Genomic DNA, 19,807 nt, shown 5'->3' with positions numbered 1-19,807 from the left:
CTACAACAATACTGTACAGTGAATAGCAGAAACAGAGGAAAAGAAGAGACGGTTGAAGCTACAACCAGGCCATCGTCGTGCGGTTTTCGAGCTGTGGCTTCAAACTCCCAAAAAGCAACCTGGAAAGCCTCGAAGTCACGTTCTCCAGCCGCCGGATCAACCTCGGCCCGCGCCACGTTACATGAAGCTCAATTAACGCGCGAAATCGCGTATTTTTGAAGAGTTCAAACACCTTGTCCATCTTTTGCCCGCCCTGCTACAGCTGATTGCGCGCTTGTTACTACAGATATCCAGAGGTTCCCGAGTCAGAGATACTGCCGCTGTATCTGTATACGTCCTTTTAGCTTAATTCGGTGATATCCACGGCGCGATGGACCACTTTTCGCCCAGTATGTTTGGACCCTCTTTATCACTAGATTGATCAAACTGCTTACTGTGAACGACAGGCTTAGAGGAGGATCACGAGGAGGAGATCGCTGAGGAGAAGATTATTAATGAAGGTACGGGCGACGTCCTTGAAAACAGAATTCTGAGTAGGAACTTGCGCTGACTGACCGCCTTGATAAGAATACAAAACATGGAAGAAGAACGCGCCTTTCCTTTATGATATGATTCTTAGCACTGCCCTAGAATGGCCAACTCTCACAGCGCAATGGCTTCCTGATAAGCAGGAGTGAGTCTTCTCGTACATGTGCTGCTTGTACACGGTCTTATAGTCTTTGTTTTAGGGACCCTGATAAACCATACACCACACATCGCCTCCTGCTAGGCACTCATACATCAAGCGAAGCTCAGAACTATCTTCAAATAGCCCAAGTACAGCTGCCGAACGCTAAGAACCCGGAAGCCGAAGATTATGATGAAGAGAGGGGGGAGATTGGGGGGTATGGCGGCGCCGGTCCCAACAAAACCTCGATGGAGGTGAAATTTAACATCACGCAAAAGATCGATCATAAGGGGGAGGTCAACAAGGCACGCTACCAGCCACAAAATGCCAATCTCATTGCAACCATGTGCACGGACGGGCGGGTTATGATATGGGACCGGTCGAAACACCCCAGCGTGCCACAGGGGACCGTTAACCCGCAGCTGGAATTGTTAGGACACACGAGCGAAGGGTTCGGTTTAAGCTGGAATCCCCATACCCCGGGAGGGCTTGCTACAGGAAGCGAAGATAAGACTGTTCGGTTATGGTATGTTAACTATATCTTGGAATCAGGAGATGTCCCTTTACTAACTCTTGCGCAGGGACGTAAGCACATATACCAAAGGCAACAGGGCCCTGAAACCCGTTAGAACGTACACACACCACTCTTCCATCGTCAATGATGTTCAATACCACCCACTCCACTCGTCTCTCGTCGGCACCGTCTCCGATGATATCACCCTCCAGATTCTAGACATCCGTGAATCAGACACTACTCGCTCTGCAGCATCTGCCAAGGGTCAGCATAAGGATGCCATCAACGCAGTGGCCTTCAACCCGGCCGCAGAGACCGTAGTGGCTACCGGCTCCGCTGACAAGACCATCGGTCTATGGGATCTCCGAAACCTCAAGTCTAAACTTCACGCCCTAGAATGCCACCAGGACTCCGTCACATCGCTATCATGGCATCCATTTGAAGAATCCGTGCTGGCGAGCGCGAGTTACGACAGAAGAATCATGTTCTGGGACCTCAGCCGCGCAGGTGAAGAACAAACTCAAGAAGACGCCCAAGACGGGCCACCTGAATTGTACGATCCCCCATGTACTTCCCCGTTACACTTAGCTTCACTTTGCTAACCCATAACCTGTTTATTTAGATTGTTCGTGCATGGCGGACATACCAACCGCATTTCCGACTTCAGCTGGAACCTTCACGACCCCTGGGTGCTTTGCTCAGCGGCCGAAGACAACCTGTTGCAGGTATGGAAGGTTGCAGATGCGATTGTAGGCAAGGACATCGAGGATGTTCCTACGGAGGAGCTGGAGTCTTGATGAATCGATGTACCGTCTTCTCAGCCAGGTTAATCGTGTAGCATCACCATGTACTGTACCCACGATGTAAACGTCAACAGTTATTCTCGTTCCTTGCATAGTAATCACTGTTGTTCCGCGTAAGAACTAGGCGATCTCCAGCCCAAATTTCAACATGTCCTGCATCCCCGTCTCTACCTCAGTCTTCATCTTCAAAACCTCCTGGATGTACATATCCTGGCATTAGCAATGGACCAGTGGAAATAGTGACCGCGGTTTCTTTCAATTCTCCGAACTGCGGGAAAGGCTGATTGGCCGCTGGAAAATTTTCGGCGGGAAGACAAAACGGCCGCGATGGAGATGGAGCCTTCATCCTCCGGCCTTAAGTTGGCGCCCTTCGTCCTGGACTTCTAACCCGCCGCTCTCCGAGTACTATCTGGCCAGAGATGAACGCAATTGACTGCCTGTGTCGCTCTGTCAACTAGGAAACCCTGCGTCACCAGAAGAAAAAAAGAAAGAAAGAAAGAAAAAAAAGAAAAATCTATCCCACCTACGATAATTCCCCCACCCTAACGAACATACAGGATGAGTCCCGGAGATTTGCAACCGCTTCATCCCAAGCCCAAGTCGGCAGTTCCGTCGTATCTGCTGAACGGGGCCTCTTCGGTGCGCATGCCGAGCAATACCAGAGAGCGAGAGAGCTTGAACTCCTCGATCAGGTCGTCGTTTGAGCGGAAACACGCCCTGGACCCCGAAGAGCTACGAGACGCAGCGAAAGTCGAGCTCCCGTCGGACTCGAGCGTCCAGGCTCCTGCTACTGATGATAATAAGCCCAATGGCGAGGAGAAGAAGCCCAATGGGCTGGAGATGGCGACGGACGTCCCCTCACACCCAACCAAGCGCAACCTGAGCGAACCTCCAAGGGATCCTCGAGACCAGACCAGTCCTCCGTCGACTGCCATCAGCCGTCCTGCGAGTCCGTATACGTTGAATCCGCCTATAGACTTTGATGGACTCAGTTGGCCTAGTATGTTGTTGCGCCTCAACCCTTCGTGTATGCGACTGAAGCACTGATTGCCTCTATTTTTTACGCTCAAGGCTTAGGAACAAGGGAACGTCTCGAGTCTACACCTGAACAGACTGAACAAAGGATTCAAAAGCTTGCCGGAGCTGTGAAGACGATTCTCGAATGCATTGGAGAGGATCCAGAGCGTGAAGGGCTCCTCGAGACGCCAGAACGATACGCCAAAGCGCTCATGTTCTTTACGAAAGGCTACGAGGAGAACGTACGGGATCTAGTCAATGGTGCCGTATTCCACGAGGACCACGATGAGCTTGTGATTGTCAAGGATATTGAAGTATTCTCCCTGTGCGAGCACCACATGGTACCCTTCTCGGGCAAGGTAACTCGTTCCTTTTCCCCCCTTTTTCTGGCAACCTATTCCTTTTTAACTGTTTCCTATATATAGATGCATATCGGCTATATCCCGGATCGCAGAGTCCTCGGCCTTTCCAAGCTCGCTCGCCTCGCGGAGATGTTCTCTCGACGCCTTCAAGTCCAAGAACGACTAACCAAGCAAGTTGCCCTCGCCATCGTGGAAGTGCTCAAACCTCAAGGTGTGGCTGTTGTCATGGAATCAAGCCATCTCTGCATGGTTATGCGCGGCGTGCAAAAGACAGGGAGCACTACAACCACTAGCTGCATGCTTGGTTGTATGAGATCCAGCGCAAAGACCAAAGAAGAGTTCCTCAGCCTGCTGAACAGGAGGTAAACGTCCGAGAACTTAAAAGAAACATAAAACTAAAAAACACAAGAAATATATGAAAAGATAATTCAATGGATGTGATACAGCCATCCTCTGTGTTCCAGCACAGTATAAAAGCTTCAACATATACTTATGGAGCCTCTCCCCCTACTACCTGCGTGAGGTGTTTTATTTCCCTTCCTTACATCACCACTATGGCCTGGAGGTAAGACTCGAGTCTTCCTTCATGTCGCCTTTCAACAGGTTTATATCTGGCGTTAGCTCTTATCTGTTCCACACTCTCTACACTTGTCCGTCGATTTTCTATCTGCATACCCATACCACTTTACTTCCTTTTCAACAACCCCGGTGACGAAAGTTATGATAGACGAGATTTCATGTTGCTCAACGCATTTTTTACCCTATCGCCCATGGTTCTAGGGCAGGAAATATACTCAGATTCAGCTTCACCATATTTTCTGGATACCTGGCTGGCCCTATGGGTCAGTCTTTAAGTAACTACTCCCTTTCTCAATGCTTATATACGATTTCTTGGATCCCATGATTTTATGGATAATATATCTATTCTAATGGAAGATAGGGTGTTAGCACTCCTCTTATTCTTCCATGTATATAATCCCTATGGAATATCATATATGATTCGTATACCCTATGCCCACCACAGGACGATGTATGCCAGCTGCGAGTTTCCAAAATGTATATGATATAGGAAGCTCCTATACAAATATCATACCAGCTCTGATAATTAAAGCCCTTAAATTGCGCCCTTTTTATACCCGAGAATGATTTACGCTTAACTATGCAACCCAAAGGACTACCGGCCATTCCTCTAGATGAAATATATCTATGAGCTTGTTTAGTTGCTTGTCCTGTGATTTATTCACTCAAGCCAATCCTCACTTTCTTGGCTAGCTGAATACAATAATAGCAAGGCTTTTAGTGAATCAACATCATTGCTTTACAGCCATATATGATTCACTCCTAGCGATTTCTTTTATTGTAATAACATAAGAGAACATTCACCTTGCCCGCCTTTTAAAAAGATTTACTTGTTTTTGGTATCCAGAATAAAAATCATGCTTTCTGAAAATTTCTCTAACTAAGAGGGCTGGTTGATATTCTATGCCCTAAAAGGTTTGCTATAACGCGTCCCTTATAGCAACACAACATCGCGCTCTTACTCTTAGCGCCGGAAGTTACCATCTTCTAGAACTTACCTGTAAGAGGGTATCAAGAGGTGCATTTTCTCACTCCTTCTTCTTGTTATTACCCATCAGACAGCTTGGGACCAAGTCCAGAGTAGTTCCCTTGAGTGATATCTTTGCTTCATTTAACCCACATTAGCAAGCTATTTGTGGCTTTAAGGGAGCAGGGCTTGCATGCCTTGGTCTTTAACAGTCAGTTACCCCTGGAATTCTGGCATAATATGCAGAAAGTATCTAGAAGCCCCTAAATCCCTAGTCTTTTTGTGTATAAGTTGCTAACGTTTCATAGGTATAAACCTTGTTTATTGATAGGAGATATATTCGCCAGCATTAGCAGACACCTTTTACCCCTGGAATGGCATCAGACATGGTTAACAAGGACAATGATAATGAACCCCCTAGGGAGACACGCGAAACACAAAGCAACAATCCAATTATCAGAGACAAGGGCAAACAGAGGGAGGAGCGCCTACCATTTCGTCTACCATTCCGTCCTTATGGACGTTTAGCCCAAGGCACAAGGCTACGTGACATACTCCCAGGGCCAGCATATTTTCCACCGCTGTCACAGCCAGCATGGCTGCCAAAGTATGTGCCAGTGCCAAATAAGACTGGTCGGATTAAGATAATCCCCGATGATCCTCCTATGCCTAAATTTAAACTGGATCCAAAGAACCCATTTCCTGATAAGAAAAGGGTACCTAGCCCTCTGCATGTCCGTAAGAGCACAGGGCCTGAACAGATATTTCCAGCAAATGTTCAGGGCTATCAATGGGCTGTTGCTGCAGGGTATGATGGGCATTTGTTGCCTAGTCCAGCACTGACAGATATGCTGCCAAAGGAGGCCAGCAGCACAGCATCAACTGAGAATGCATTTCAGTCAGGGGCTGCCCTTCCATTTAATACTCAGATTTCTGGACAGCAAAGTGAACCAGCTATTGATCATCCTAGACCAGATGAGGAACGTGCGATTGAATTGCTCTCTGAAGATGAACTGAAAGCATTGGCCCAAATTCATGCTTATAGGAAAGAATTCAAGCCAAGCACTGTAATTATTCCAAACACCAAGCTGCCTCTTCTGCGAGGTGTTGCTGTGAAGCAGTTAAAGGACGACAACACAAGAGAAGAGAAGATTGAGCTTCCAGATATAAGGAAAACAATTCGCTTGCTTGTGACAACATTGCCACGCCTTAGTCGTGGATTCCTTTCTGACCATATCATGAGCGTCTGGAAGCATCGTGACTGGCATGCAATCAGCGGCCCAAAGAAGGACTACGCGGATTGGACATCAAGAGCTATCCGCCGAAGTCGAATAACTAATCGCGGACATAGCAACGGCTATCAAAGCTTCGGTGACTTCGCCCAGTTGGACTTCGACTCAGCGTCACTGAAGCATTTTGCAATCATGGACTTTGAAAAGTATCCAGAAGCCAGGAATCGGGTCGTCGTACGCCGCAGCCTTCCAAAGATGGAGTTCAACATCTTTCACCACCTCGTCAAACGCCCTGAATTGACGATTATGGTGGCAAAGTATCTTCGTATCCAGGAGTTGCTTATCCTGTACTCCATCTCTAAGCCGTTCCATAACGTCGTTCGCGAGCGGATTACGGGAGTCATTGTTTCACAGGCGCATCGTCGAGCTCTAGAGTCAGCGCAGACCTTTCCGTTCCGCTGCTACAACAAGCTTTGCTTCCCTGATCCTGCAAAGCGGCCACACCCAGTCCCAGCCAAGGCAATGGCAGGGGAAGTCCGCCAGGTGCCGTCCTTTCGATGGTTGTTGATGGTATGCTACCGTGAAATGGTATGTCATGAGATACTCACTATCATGGCCGAAGACGGTGTCCCAGTGCCTGATATGTGTGGAACTGTCCTGAAGAAAATATGGCTATTGATGGATATTCCGGACAACCTTCGACGTATCGGATTGATACAAAATTCAAGTGTTTTCTCCGATCTTGATCTCTTCTTCGCCACAACATTTTTCGTCAAGCTGGATATGCGCTTCACTGATCCAGTTACTGGAAGTGGGAAAGATGGAATGCGTCGTTTGCTTATGGCCCAGCCAGGTCTCACTATGTTATGGAAAACCCTGAAGCGTACAGCTCTCATCAACAAATTGGATGTCGTCAAGTTATTTGTTCGCTGGAAATATAACCCTCCTCCAGAGGAAGAAGGACAGACGATTTTGGGTGTTCCGCCAGATGAGATCGGAAAGATGCAGTACGAGGCATGGGGCACTAAAAATAGCCGTATTGTGCTCCAGCGTCCGGATGAGTTGGTTCTCAAAGAGTCCATTCGCCGGCAATTAAACCTTCAATCATATTACACTGATATATTCCTTTGGGGATATATCAACCCAGCAACAAAGGACAACTACCCCCCGAGAGAATGCGTTCGCACCCTGGATAGACTGGAAGGACTGGAGGAGATTTTGCTGTCAGAAGCAGAACGAGAACAGGAAAAGTTTGTTGTTAGGAGCGTGCCGCCATTACAGGCGACCCGTTGAGCTAATCAACAAGTTTGAACAATCTCATCGGAGCATAGGGTCCTTCTTCAGCTTATTTCGGCGCTCTTAGGAATGGGAAAAGGCACGGCGGCTGAAATCGAGATCCATGGCTATTGGTAGGAACGGGAGCATGGCAGGCGATTAGTTTGGCGCAAACGGGATTGCAATACCACGGGGAAACGGTTTAGAGATGGAGAATTTGTGGAGAGAACGGGATATAGGGCGTGGATATTCGAGTGCTGCTTGCATGTCAACCTAGATTTACAAAAGAAACATCCTCCTAGGTAGATAGATTTCAAAGCATCATATTCGCTAAATTTCTAGCCTGCCAATAATTCAACGAAGCCAAGCTTCTAGACCTCCCCTCTTTATTCGTGATGGCTGGCCATTCCTTCAGCATGCACCGTACGGCATGATCTGCTGTCCATATACGTAGCATCCTTGAACTAAACGTTGAATATCTCGGCGTGTCGGTCTACAGTGCGGCCGATGTTTACGAGCTTAATAATATTATGACGTATATTGGTGGCGGAGGGCGGAGGGACAGGAAGATGCGACTACATATATATATATATGTGTATAGATATATATGCTGACAGGAAGGTTAGCTGATTAAACAGCCGTTCTAGAATCCAGGTTTGACAAGATTGGTAATGGATGTGTTGTCAAGGTTGCTGTACGAGTTAACCAAACTACAATTGCTGCTATCAGGTTAAAAACCAGGGCTGCTCGCTGGGATTTGTTATAAATAACTATATCCCGTTGCTTCAACCTTAAGAGTCCATGAGCGCAGGAATTTTTAGAAGGGAGCTCTTATTCCGATTTGTGCCCCTTACTAGGATATCTTTATCACTAGGACGGATTTCTACATCCCAGCTTGCTTGGTCCAACTCAGCTACGAGGCCGCCGAAATATCCATTTACTAGAATACCTGCCTACACGCCGTTCAGCACACAAAACAGAAATAGCACAATGGCGTCACCAAGCACCATCAAAGTATCAGTCAAGGACGTACCTGTTTTCAGCTTCAACCCGAAGCCTGAAACCGCCGAGAAGGCAAGTGAGGTATTGCAAAAAGACTACGAGGAACATAATATCTACTTTAATGACGAAGGATTCCATAGTAAGTATATATCTTCTTCCATACTTCCACGAGTGTCCCCGAATATTAACAATTGCCCTAGATCACATTGACCATCATGTTCTGTCGATCTTTGCTCTTGGAGCATCGCCAGAAGATGTAGAACGATCTTATGCCATCGATTCAAAGTATCAAAGACCTGCGCTCCCGGTAGACGAGAGCATTGTGAAACGCCTAAGTAGCCCAGATGAATTCAGGAAACTGGCCGGCAAGAGGGAGCACTACCCGAACTTCCTGCAATTCTTCAAACAAGAACTTGAGGCTAAAGGAGTTGGCCAAGTTGTGCATGACTATATTTTTGCAGGAGGAGAATTTGCAGACGATATGTTGGCACGGTTTTTTGCAGGCATGCGCCCCTCCATAGATTGAGGCTTCAAACTCTAGGCCATCAAACTACTTTATCCGTTCCCTATACGAGTTCGCTAATTAGTGGTGAATAGGTCTCATACACCCAATGATCCATCTCGGCTTCGGGATTGAATTCAATCAGCCTGCGATCGTTGCACAGGCACTCGCACAGACGGCTACCCACGATAACAAACTTCAAGCCTATTTCCAGCCAGTTGAGCGCATGGCAAACGATGCCGGAAAGTCCGGGAAGACATTGGTCCAGCTTCAAGATGAGCTGCGCAATGACCCTGATATCAAGGGCTCCGTCTTATGGGCAGATACCAATAAGATTTTTGACGGGGTGATGTATCGAGCGCCCGAGAAAATGATCAAATATGCCAGCCAGTTTACTGTTGGCCCTGATGAAATAGAAGAGAAGCTCGCAGAGTTGATCAATGCAACTGGTACGACGGATACCGAGCCCCCTTCTCTGTGTTTGGACGATATCAACTAACTTGGAAGGATAGTGTACTATACCGGTGCAGCCCAAAATCCCCGAAAGGTGATCAAGTTTGATTTCTTCTATATTCATGCGCTGAATTCCAACATCTTCCTCCCCGCTTTCCTCTCTCAGCCTTGGATGACGAAGGAGAAGAAGATACGTCTGCTAGAATGGAAGGCCCGTATGGATCTTCTCGTCTATGTCTCACGCAATTGTGTTGAGCCACGCCTGGAAGACATTACCAACTACGTTCCCAAGATGAAGTGGGATGAGATATTCAAGACGACCGTTGGACTCGAGCAAGATGACGGACATGCTGCGAAGTTCGTTCGACATGTAGCCCATGCCGAGAAGCTCTGCAAGCCGTATGAAGGAAAGGATGGGTTCCGCATTAAAGGGGATATGTGGCTGAAGCTGGGCAATATGCGTGAGTAGATACCAGATCCCCTAGCATCCGTTCCCTTCGAAACTGAGCTGACACTGGCAATTCTGAATAGTCGTCGATTCCGTATCTGGGCCAGGGTCGAACTGGGTGAGATCGGCAGGTTTTGAGGAGGCCTGGAAAGATGTCCCAGACAGAAAATAGCTCCAATTCTTTAATCGTGACTTCAATTGGCCGTAACAAGGACCAACTCCATGTTATATATACGTTATCACACATATGCAGTGTTTAATAGCTTGACGTCAACATATAAAAATCAAAGTTGTTTGATACAGGTCACGTTATCTTACTAAGCATCACATGATCTGCCAACTGGAGTTCGAACTTCAACACGAGAACTTTTAGCTTGAATTTGCATGGGATGTAGTCGAAGAGGACCGGCCAAGGGCGCAAACTAGGCAGCTCACTCCCTGCTGGCGGCTTGTGACCTACGTCTTATGTCGAAGGTATGTCTCTCGCACTCTTGCCATGTCGTCGATGCATATTCCCCACTGCACGGGGGGGAAGAGAGGGGCAAGGCGAATTCTAGCATTGTTGGCTTAAATAACACTTGTTTCTTTGACAGGCTACCGTCACATCCGTCCCCTGGCACATTTCTCGAAGGCAGAAGGCAGAATCCTTTCTCCGGGGCTAAAGCTAGCAACCGTCCACGGCGGAGTGACCCGGAGAGTCGTGTTCTGGGGACAGCGGATGGTGACTGGTTGGCTGGTTGGTATATTATACGTAGTTGTTATCAGCCTGAATATGCTTGATAAGTGACATATCATTGGACATCTAGAGTCCCCGCTTCGTCGGCTTCTGGGTTGACTAGGTATGCTCTCTTATATGTCTTTCGATATTCACGATATATGGCCCAGTCTCTCCTTCAATATTGACCGCGGGCCTACAGTTCAGCCACTAGTTATATTGATTATATCATCCATTAGGTTGAGACCCAGCGCTGTCTTACTACCGGCCATGCCCTAGGGAGAGCTGTCTCTATATTTTATTCTTGTTACTGCTTTACCCGGTAATCTCGGCTCACTGCACTCTATACGACTTTCCAGCGGTCTTGAGAGGGTGACGGCCCAAGTGGATGTGACTATTCTACTGCGATACCGCAAGTTATTTTGAGTAAAATGTCCAGGTACAGCTCGGTCGACATAGCTTGGGCAGGCAGCCCATTCTCGCCATACCTAAAGTTCACGCCGCAATATCGATAGTTCTCACCATACGATCCATCTTACAGCTGCGAGGGCCACTGGTTTGGTTGTCTTGTTAGGTGCTGCCTCTGTATAGCAAATCCTGCAGCAACTTTGACGGGTCAAGGGGGACGAGGTCCACGTCATATATCGCATATATCGCTGCAAATCCGGGGTGATAATGCGTCTATCATCCATGCCGGCGGAGTGCTGTGGGGAGCTCGCATTGCTTATGTGTGTCTGTGCACCCAGCCCTTAATGGTTCTGAACCTGAACCTCTGGAAACATTCATACCGTAGATAGACTGTTGGTGTCATGCCACGGGCATTGCATTGTGGCAGGTTGGAATATTTCTGAGCTCGCAAAGACCTCGGGTGGGAAGGGGTCACACACGTACCCATCAAGAAGGCTCCGCCAGTCGGTGACACCGGGAGGTGTTGTGTGCGAGACAGCAACGATAGATGGGACTCTTTGCAGATATGTGGATGTTGGGGTTGACCGAGACCAGGACGGTTCTTACATCTCGCCGTGACCCTGAGAGATGGGGCTGGTTTCTTCGCAGCCATGGAAACCTCTTTTTCGTAGAAGACTTTTGCAGGAGTGAAGTCTAGACAAGTCAAATCAACTCGGACCTGCGCTAGCCTCGAGCAAACTGGCCCTGTTGACGGCCACAGCTGTGCTACGGCTAGAGACCGAGTAATATCAACTTGTCTCGCTCGCTTCACGATGCGTCCTCAGCAGATATCAAACTGCTCCAACGGCCCGATCGCCAAGCATGGAAGCCAGTAGGTACCGATATCTACTCCCGGGAACATCGAACATCCTACCGTCCTCACCGCGAGCTGTTCTTCGCCATATACAGAGTATACGCTAGACTCTGTCATATATTTACGAGGGGTCGCGGAAAAAAAAGGAAAAAAGAGAGAAGAAAAAAATTTGGCAGCAAAAAAAAATAACTTCGCAAGTGGTGCGCGTCGCCCGCCGTTTTTCTGGGAGCCACTTATCAACCAAAAAGGCTCTTAACATTAGTTTGGATAACACGACAGAGCAACCAAACGACGACATCACGGACGTCTCTTGCACTCTGACACTGCGGCTGCCCCGGGTCACTCGATATAATTACCCGCGTACGAGAGCTGATGCGGCTAGGAGGTACATGGCCGGGCCCGAAGGGAATTCATCAATGAGAGAACAGAGGAGAGAGCACTACGAATACGACGAAACCAGAGAGCGCCCCAAGGCAAACGAGAGAGGCGGCTACCACAAGAAATCATCTCGTCCACCGCGTCGCTGGGAGCAGGATAGACCGGCTAGAGGCCGTGGTGGTGTCTATCATCGTCACTCCCCGTTCCTTCGAAACGATCAGAATCAAGGTGGAGGGAGAACCGCGTCCCTATCCCCACACGACCAATCTGTTTCTCAAGAACAGCGCAAGTCTTACCCAGAGCACCAGGTAAGGGCCAGACAAGGCGAGGAAGCACCTTCACATTCACTCTTCCAGAAACACAAGCGACAGAAGAGTCCTTCACCACCTCTTTCGCGTCGCCACCAATCTTCTGGCTGGGGGAACCGTGGCAGTGGAGACCACGCCGGGAGATATGGGAAATTTCGAGGCCACCACGCTTCTTCAAAGAGATTTCCTCCGCGAGATAAGGAGAATCGACAAGCTAACAATTTTACCGAAGATCCCGCAGTCAGAAGCCCTCGACCATATCCTCCCTCTTCCGACGAGCAGAGTCGTCCTACCGCTTCTCCAGGGCGCCCGCTCACCCCCGTTCTCACTCGCAATATAGAAAACCCTTCCCGCCCGCCGTCGCGATTTTCGTTTACCTCTAGAACCTCTCCTCGGCCTTCCCCGTCCGTATCATCCACTCACCCGATAGGATCGATCGCGAGTGGCCCTACAAGGCCTAATTCTTCTCCTCTACGTCTCGCGAGTGTTGGTGTCGGTGACGCCAGTAGGGAACCGGTAACGACGAACACATGCGTGACACATATCCTGTACATGGTGTAAGGCCGGCAGAAGCCCGGCCTTCACGGCGACCCTCACATCCGTCTATAGATACCCGCCAACCATACACCACATCACCACAATATGTAACTCCCACGAGCTCCAGACACGAGTCCCCGCAATCCGGCTCTCCTTACAGTGGCGGTGGACGTGGCTCGTGGTCGGGACAACAACAACAATCACAGCCTTATCACGGACAGTCAAGGTGAAATAAAACCATACCTAACTATCAACCAGATGCGTTTCTGATACTAACTGTTGACTTAGACAAATGCATGGTTATTCGCCTCCGTACCGACAATCAAGCTATCCGCCTCAGAGCGCGCCACCAAGCCAGTATTATCAGGGCCAACCACCCAGCTCAGGCCATCTTCCGCCGAGCTATTCAGCCCAGCCATACAGGGGAAGCAGTTCCTCATATCGCGGTAATAATTACAATCCTCATCACTCAGATCGAAGATTCTCTAGTGGATCTCAGCAGTATTCTAACCAAACGTCAGGCTCACGTTCTCGCGGTTCACATCTTGACGCTGTATCATGGAGCAGTCGTGGCCGTGGTGCCCATCCTGGTTCTCATCCGCAACCGCCACATCCCCAGCCATTCCCCCCTCAACATCACTTATCCGATGAACGATTGTCACCCGATATTGACGAAGAAGACAACCCGTTTCGTCCATCAAAAGACCTACAGGTAGAAGATCAAGGGGCAGCAGGTGATCTTGAACGTCCTGAGCCACCACCTAAACGACAACCTAGCACCACCTCACAGCCAAAGGAATCTGGGAAATTTAGCTTTGCATTTAAGTCCAAGGCTACACCATCTCAAGCTCCAAAGCCTATCCCTGACCTAACCCAGAAGATGCGTGATCCTCCTCGGCCTCTAGAAATTCCCAAGACACGGCCGCAATCCGTGACTTCCAAATTGAAGCATGAGACCCGTCCCGACCGTCGGGATGATCGACGTGATGCACGACGAGTAGATCGACGATTTGATACTTGGGACGATAGACGACGGGACCGACGAGAAGAACGGCGAACGGAACCACGACCTGAGAAACGAAAAGAGCGAATAGTCGAACGTATCAAGCCAAAGAAGAAGATTCTAACCCGAATGAAAGCCCGACCTACGCTCTCTGAAGAATTTTCGCGTGCGGACTCTGTATATTATCGCAAACCTGGGAATGAATCCGTGGTGGGAGCTGGTACTTATGGTAAAGTCTTCAAGGCTGTGCATGTTTTTACTAAGAATAAGGTCGCTTTAAAACGGATACGAATGGAAGGAGAGAAAGATGGGTTCCCAATCACTGCCGTTCGGGAAATCAGGCTTCTTCAGCACCTTCGCCATCAGAATGTTGTCAGTTTACAGGAGGTTATGGTGGAGAAAAACGAATGCTTCATGGTGTTCGAGTACCTTTCTCACGATCTTACCGGTCTTATCAACCACCCGACTTTCATACTATCCGCTGCACACAAAAAGCACCTTGCCAAACAGATGTTCGAAGGATTGAACTACTTACACCATCGTGGAGTACTTCATCGTGATATCAAGGCTGCAAATATCCTCATCAGCAACCAAGGCCAACTCAAATTTGCGGACTTTGGTCTTGCAAGATTTTTCTCCAAGTCACGCCAACTCGATTATACTAACCGTGTTATCACAATATGGTATCGGCCTCCGGAATTGTTACTTGGCGAGACTCGATACGGTCCTGCGGTTGACATCTGGAGTGCTGCATGCGTATACATGGAGATGTTTACCAAAAAGGCGATCTTCCCTGGCGATGGCAGCGAGTTGAGCCAGATGGATAAGCTCTACAACTCCCTTGGAACCCCAACAAGGGCAGACTGGCCAGACATTATTGACATGCCATGGTTTGAGCTCATGCGACCTGCGGAAAGAAAGAAGAGGGCATTCGAGGACTTATATCGTGACTGTTTATCTCCTGCTGCTCTTGACCTCGTTGCCAACATCTTCCAGTATGATGCTAGCAAAAGGCCGTCTGCCGAGGAAATTCTTGCCCACCCTTACTTTGTGTCCGAGGCGCCAGACGCACAGCAAGCTATGGAGTAAGTGGAACCCTGTCCAACTCCTACCACTTATCTTCAGATATACTAACAAACTTCCTCTAGACTTGCAGATGTAGAAGGTGATTGGCATGAGTTCGAATCCAAAGCTCATCGAAAAGAGAAAGACAAGGAAGCTCGTCGTGCAGAGCAGCGAGAGAGAGAAAAGCGCAAAATGGCTGGCAGCACCGACCCTAGCGAAGATAGGGATACCAAACGTACTCGGCTTGAGGACAGCGCTCCCACGTCCCAGGGCCAAGAAACAGAATATTAAAATATACCTATCCGCATAAAGCCTTTTGTTTCTCCTGGCCCCTTTTTTTCATTCTAACCTCCTGTTTTAGTATTTACGGCATTTTGTTCTGGCGCAACGTAAGGAGGCATGATGTATAATTTCATCATCCAGGAAGACCTTGCTGAGGATCCACGGGTGACGGACGAGTGACTTGCTTTGGCGTTGGAGGGATTGCTATATAACCACCATTATTATCACTTTTATAATCAACCAATGTTCCACCCTTGACTGTTTTCGTCGCTGAGCGTATATGATATGGATTTTTTTCATCTTTGCGAGCTTGTGGTCCGTACTTATAGATAAAATCAGATATGAGCAATCAACTTGTCTATCATGCTATTCTAAGTAACTCCTAAATTTATTTACAAAATGATGCCTTATGCAACAGCAACGCCCTATATTATATTCTTGGTAAATATTGATTTCCGAGAAGCTCAGTCTTTGCAGCAGCTTCTATGAGAAAGTATGCGATGGCCGTGCTTGGTGCTAGCCGCAGAGTGCCTTCCTTGTACCCAGCAGGCTTTGGCCCTCCAAAAGAGCTCACACCTGTCCTTAGAGCCTCTTCAACCTCAGCAATATCAAACCATTGAGCCTCTTCCAGCTCCGGGTCGTGACTAAGATTCACCACCTCATCTTCAGGCTTCGCGGTTTGGCCGATCGCGCCAATCATAAGGCTGGCCGGATACGGCCATGGTTGAGTACTATGGATGATAACGCGTGATACGACAACTCCAGATTCTTCCCAGACCTCACGGCGGACGGCATCCTCGACAGATTCCCCTGGTTCAATGAAACCGGCCAACGTCGAGTACCAACATGGTGGGTATCGTTTTTGACGCCCTAGGAGCACTTTTTTCCCATCGTGGGATACCACCGCTACAATGACTGTGGGATCTGTCCGTGGGAATGAGAGGTTCGAGATAGTGTTGCGAGTGTGGCAAGGGGGGCGACAGTTATCGGTTGATGAACCGTTTTTAAGAAGGCCCAGGTCAGTTGGCGGACAAGCCCGTTTCGATCCTGCATTTACAGAGATCGTCGGGTGGCCACATGCTCCGCAAAATGCATTGCGAACATTCCAGTCTATTATCTGGCGTGCTTGCGCGTATATAGCAGCTTCAAGTGATATTTTAGTTAACGGTTTTTCAAGAAGATGTGATAGATATGGGGTAAAATAGTGAAAAAGGTAGCCATACCATCATCCGGAGGCAAGTCAGTAAGTATCCTTGCCTTGTTAAAAATGAGCCCCTTGGATTCCGCGGCCTCAATGATATGTTTGGCTTTCTCCTCCAATGCGCCACGGGGAGTGATATCCACCGCGAAATATGGATTTCCTTTGTAGGATTTATAGCTAAATCCATTTTCTGGCTGCGATTCGTTCAACCCTAGGAACACAACTAGTGGGGCGGCCTTGCCAGAGTCGTATGTCTGAATAATCTCCTTTTCCGGTTTATCAAATATATTTAGCGGGACGAACGCCTCTATTTCCTGGTATGATGCGTAATATAATTGCGCAAATGTTTGAGAAAGTGGCGCCAGTTGGTTGAATAATAGGAATTTGGTGGAGGGGTGCTTCAGAGCACTCGATAAGAGAAGGTTATCAGAGCGTAGGAACGATACCCGATTTAAGGGGGAACCTGTGGAATAACTCAATCGTTAACGGTCTGCCCGGAAATGCGATTAGATCAATGGGGATAATCTTAACTAGAGAAATAATTAACGGTTTCTTTGCCAAATTTCCTAGATAGTAGAGTGTCAGCGTCGGCATGCGCCGGTTTGGGCATGTTGGCTGTGGCCATGATGTCAGGATTGGCTTGATAGCGGGGATGAGTTATAGCCAAGTTCAGCCAAATCAATCAGAGAGATAGTAGGAGTAACCTGATATAATAAATATCATAGTCCAGACTAATGCCCTAGAAAATTCTCGTATCTTTGATATCCGCGTGAGCTTGGTACGAGGAGGGCGTGAAGTAGTCAGTGGATTAGTAATGAAGCCTTTTGCGCCGAGGCAATCGAAGTCAAAATATCAATTTGATTTTGAGAATAATAATGTTAAAACATATAAATTGTTCCAGAGCCCCAAAGTAAATGTACAGATTCCATGAAGGAGTAAAATAGATTAACGCTAGGGAAGAAAAATAGGATATAAGCCATCAGAAGGAATGGGGATTTCAAGAAACAAAAGAGAAACGTCGAGTCGAGGACGGGTCATATAGTTCGTAAGTTAGAGTCGCTGGACTATTAAATTGATGAATGTAAATATTGATTTTCCCGCCCGTAGGATGAAGGGATGGGTACCTCATGAGGCAATGCCAAACGAGGATAAGGAACAAACAGAGAGAGATATCAGCCGGCTGTTATCACGCTACTCCTGCCAGAACCAACCACCGCTGCGCTTCTTATTCTGGGAATCAGGTGGTCCTTGTTGCTTACCATCTCTAGTAGCCATTACCTGGTTACTGTCATCGACGGCCAAATGGCTATTTCTTGTGACTTCCTCGGTTTCGGAGTTTTCCTCTCGCCCATCAGCAAAGCGCTTGCTGACGATCGTTTTCGTCTTCACCGACCCATCAGGCTGCATCAGGCGCTGCGTGGTGGTTACACTCGAGATGATGGACTGAGGTAGATTTTCGTCAGCCCCTTGAGCTGTTTGAGATGAGTGTGTAGCATGTTCAAAGCGGGCTATATCAGCAACTGCTTGACGGTCGTCCGCACGCTCTGTTTCTTTTTCACGAAACATCTCTTTCCACTGGAGTTGTAGCTCCTCAAGTTCGCGACGCTGCCGTTTCCGCTCTTCAAGTATTGCTCTTAGCAAGGGGCTGGTTTGAGTTGCGTCCGGACCGTCATTAACTTTGTGGAGGAAGGTATCGTACAGGTCGAGCTCTGAAAACGGGTGGCCATCCTTGTTTTCGAGGGGTTTCTGCAAATTTTCCTCATTTTCTGGGGAGGGATCACTGGATGTGGTCTGGCTAAATTTGAAGTAATCCCCTTCGCCGTCTGGCTGGCGAACGTGGGACCAGCCGTCACCGAGGCTGCCACGCTGTATTAAACCCGAGAGCCAGTCCTTGCCAGATTCACTCTTCGAAACGTCCCTAGGGTCTCTATCAAGCATAGGCTTACCGTTCTCGAGCCGGAGTAGATCTTCAAACGCCTCCCGCCAGCGGGGCTCCTTGGGATCTCGGGCCTCGTGGCTTGGTGCCAGAGGGGTGAACCAAGACGATAGGCTATGGTCTTCGTATCGTTGGCGTAATTGCCGCTGCCGTTCGAGCTGGAGCGGAGAGTAAGGGGAAAACATAAGGTAGGAGATTGGCCAGCCGGCGGAGGTTGAGGGAGCCATGAAATCGAATATAAACGGCCCATGTAAATGGGCTAGATCTCGGAACAGGAACGAAGGGTCAATGGGCCACGCGCTATCGAACAGGTCGTCGAATACTGAGGCCGGAAAGGACTGGCTTGGGTGTCTCCGTTGCTGTTCCGCGTTGGAGGAGTCTCCATCTCTACGAGGCGCCCCCGCGTTCACGCCATAGTACCGTTCGTCATATCTTGGACGAGGCCTGGAGAATTCGTCACCACCAGAATTGCAATCACGGCAGCTGTGGTGACAACACACATTGTCTGAGGCGTCTCGGCGCGCTCTAAGCGCCCTGATCAGCTCTTCATCGTTGAGGCCGAGCCAATCCTTTGCCGGAGGGGAGAGGACCGCGGACGGGAGGCCAACCACTGACCGAAGGAGACTCGATAGCTGTTTATCGGCGTAACGGCGTAATGCTATAAACGGGTTCTCTTCATCTCGGCCAGCACCAGCACCAGCACCAGAACCAGAACCAGAACCAGAACCGTTGGGGCAGTTCTGGCAACGGTCGCGTCCAGAATCGGATGATGCCATACTGCTAGCAAGGTCAACCGTCTGACAGTTACAGAGAAGCAGCGAATCCGTCAACTGAGGCTGCTACAGACGTATGCCTGTTCACATATCGGTCTGTTATCTGGTGTTTCCCATCAAAACAACCTTTCGGAGTTTCTGGTGACGTTGATATCACCACGTGATGGTGCAAACCAGTCAAACATATATACCACGTGACATGAAAATGAGTACACGTGACATGTATGACATAAGTGACGGCTTTAGGTAAATCCGAAGTCCGAAAGTGTATATGCTTAGTCATCGTATGTAGATCCCGTGAAAACTTTCGAAATTTCGAAACTTCGAAACTTGGAAACTTCAACCAAAATTCCAAACTTCCACCAAACTTCCACCAAACTTCTTTAAACTCCTAAACTTCCACCACTGCGCCAACGTCCTACTCCGTCCGGTTGGCTTCTCCCGCTTGACTTGGTGATATGGTGGCTCTCGACTGTGCGACGTCGGACTTGAGGCTTCGTGTTCCGGCATGCCGGTGACCTGTATAC

The 19,807-nt window shown here is 48.6% G+C and overlaps 8 protein-coding genes across 8 annotated transcripts; 6 read left to right on the top strand and 2 right to left on the bottom strand.

Annotated features, from left to right (window-relative positions):
* Nucleotides 1-370: 370 nt before the first annotated feature.
* On the top strand, nt 371-1,978 carry GIQ15_06517 (histone acetyltransferase type B subunit 2; the record flags this gene model as incomplete). Its single annotated transcript, XM_033553934.1, has 6 exons — nt 371-389; nt 447-500; nt 568-673; nt 729-1,193; nt 1,249-1,734; nt 1,804-1,978. 6 exons carry the CDS (start codon nt 371-373, stop codon nt 1,976-1,978), a joined length of 1,305 nt encoding a protein of 434 aa, XP_033403449.1.
* A 564-nt stretch (nt 1,979-2,542) lies between these two features.
* GIQ15_06516 (GTP cyclohydrolase I) lies at nt 2,543-3,729 on the top strand (the record flags this gene model as incomplete). The annotated part of the gene is made up of 3 exons (XM_033553933.1): nt 2,543-2,984; nt 3,056-3,360; nt 3,427-3,729. The coding sequence occupies 3 exons, from the start codon at nt 2,543-2,545 to the stop codon at nt 3,727-3,729; spliced, it is 1,050 nt and encodes a 349-aa protein (XP_033403448.1).
* Nucleotides 3,730-5,283: 1,554 nt separating this feature from the next.
* GIQ15_06515 (uncharacterized protein) lies at nt 5,284-7,434 on the top strand (the record flags this gene model as incomplete). The annotated part of the gene is made up of 1 exon (XM_033553932.1): nt 5,284-7,434. One exon carries the CDS (start codon nt 5,284-5,286, stop codon nt 7,432-7,434), a length of 2,151 nt encoding a protein of 716 aa, XP_033403447.1.
* Nucleotides 7,435-8,406: 972 nt separating this feature from the next.
* GIQ15_06514 (uncharacterized protein) lies at nt 8,407-8,944 on the top strand (the record flags this gene model as incomplete). Its single annotated transcript, XM_033553931.1, has 2 exons — nt 8,407-8,557; nt 8,619-8,944. 2 exons carry the CDS (start codon nt 8,407-8,409, stop codon nt 8,942-8,944), a joined length of 477 nt encoding a protein of 158 aa, XP_033403446.1.
* An 85-nt stretch (nt 8,945-9,029) lies between these two features.
* Nucleotides 9,030-9,993, top strand: GIQ15_06513 (HypA; the record flags this gene model as incomplete). The annotated part of the gene is made up of 3 exons (XM_033553930.1): nt 9,030-9,369; nt 9,433-9,834; nt 9,905-9,993. The coding sequence occupies 3 exons, from the start codon at nt 9,030-9,032 to the stop codon at nt 9,991-9,993; spliced, it is 831 nt and encodes a 276-aa protein (XP_033403445.1).
* Nucleotides 9,994-11,756: 1,763 nt separating this feature from the next.
* On the top strand, nt 11,757-15,379 carry GIQ15_06512 (CTD kinase subunit alpha; the record flags this gene model as incomplete). The annotated part of the gene is made up of 5 exons (XM_033553929.1): nt 11,757-11,815; nt 12,060-12,988; nt 13,309-13,732; nt 13,798-15,108; nt 15,172-15,379. The coding sequence occupies 5 exons, from the start codon at nt 11,757-11,759 to the stop codon at nt 15,377-15,379; spliced, it is 2,931 nt and encodes a 976-aa protein (XP_033403444.1).
* A 421-nt stretch (nt 15,380-15,800) lies between these two features.
* On the bottom strand, nt 15,801-17,196 carry GIQ15_06511 (peroxisomal NADH pyrophosphatase NUDT12; the record flags this gene model as incomplete). The annotated part of the gene is made up of 3 exons (XM_033553928.1): nt 15,801-16,513; nt 16,594-17,034; nt 17,103-17,196. The coding sequence occupies 3 exons, from the start codon at nt 17,194-17,196 to the stop codon at nt 15,801-15,803; spliced, it is 1,248 nt and encodes a 415-aa protein (XP_033403443.1).
* Nucleotides 17,197-17,762: 566 nt separating this feature from the next.
* Nucleotides 17,763-19,283, bottom strand: GIQ15_06510 (uncharacterized protein; the record flags this gene model as incomplete). The annotated part of the gene is made up of 1 exon (XM_033553927.1): nt 17,763-19,283. One exon carries the CDS (start codon nt 19,281-19,283, stop codon nt 17,763-17,765), a length of 1,521 nt encoding a protein of 506 aa, XP_033403442.1.
* Between the last annotated feature and the right edge of the window lie 524 nt (nt 19,284-19,807).

The sequence above is a fragment of the Arthroderma uncinatum genome (genome assembly GCF_011692745.1).
Source record: "Arthroderma uncinatum strain CBS 119779 chromosome Unknown scaffold5, whole genome shotgun sequence".
Taxonomy (NCBI): domain Eukaryota; kingdom Fungi; phylum Ascomycota; class Eurotiomycetes; order Onygenales; family Arthrodermataceae; genus Arthroderma; species Arthroderma uncinatum.
The sequence above is the reverse complement of the archived record's forward strand: the minus strand, read 5'-3'. Positions and strand labels throughout refer to the sequence as shown.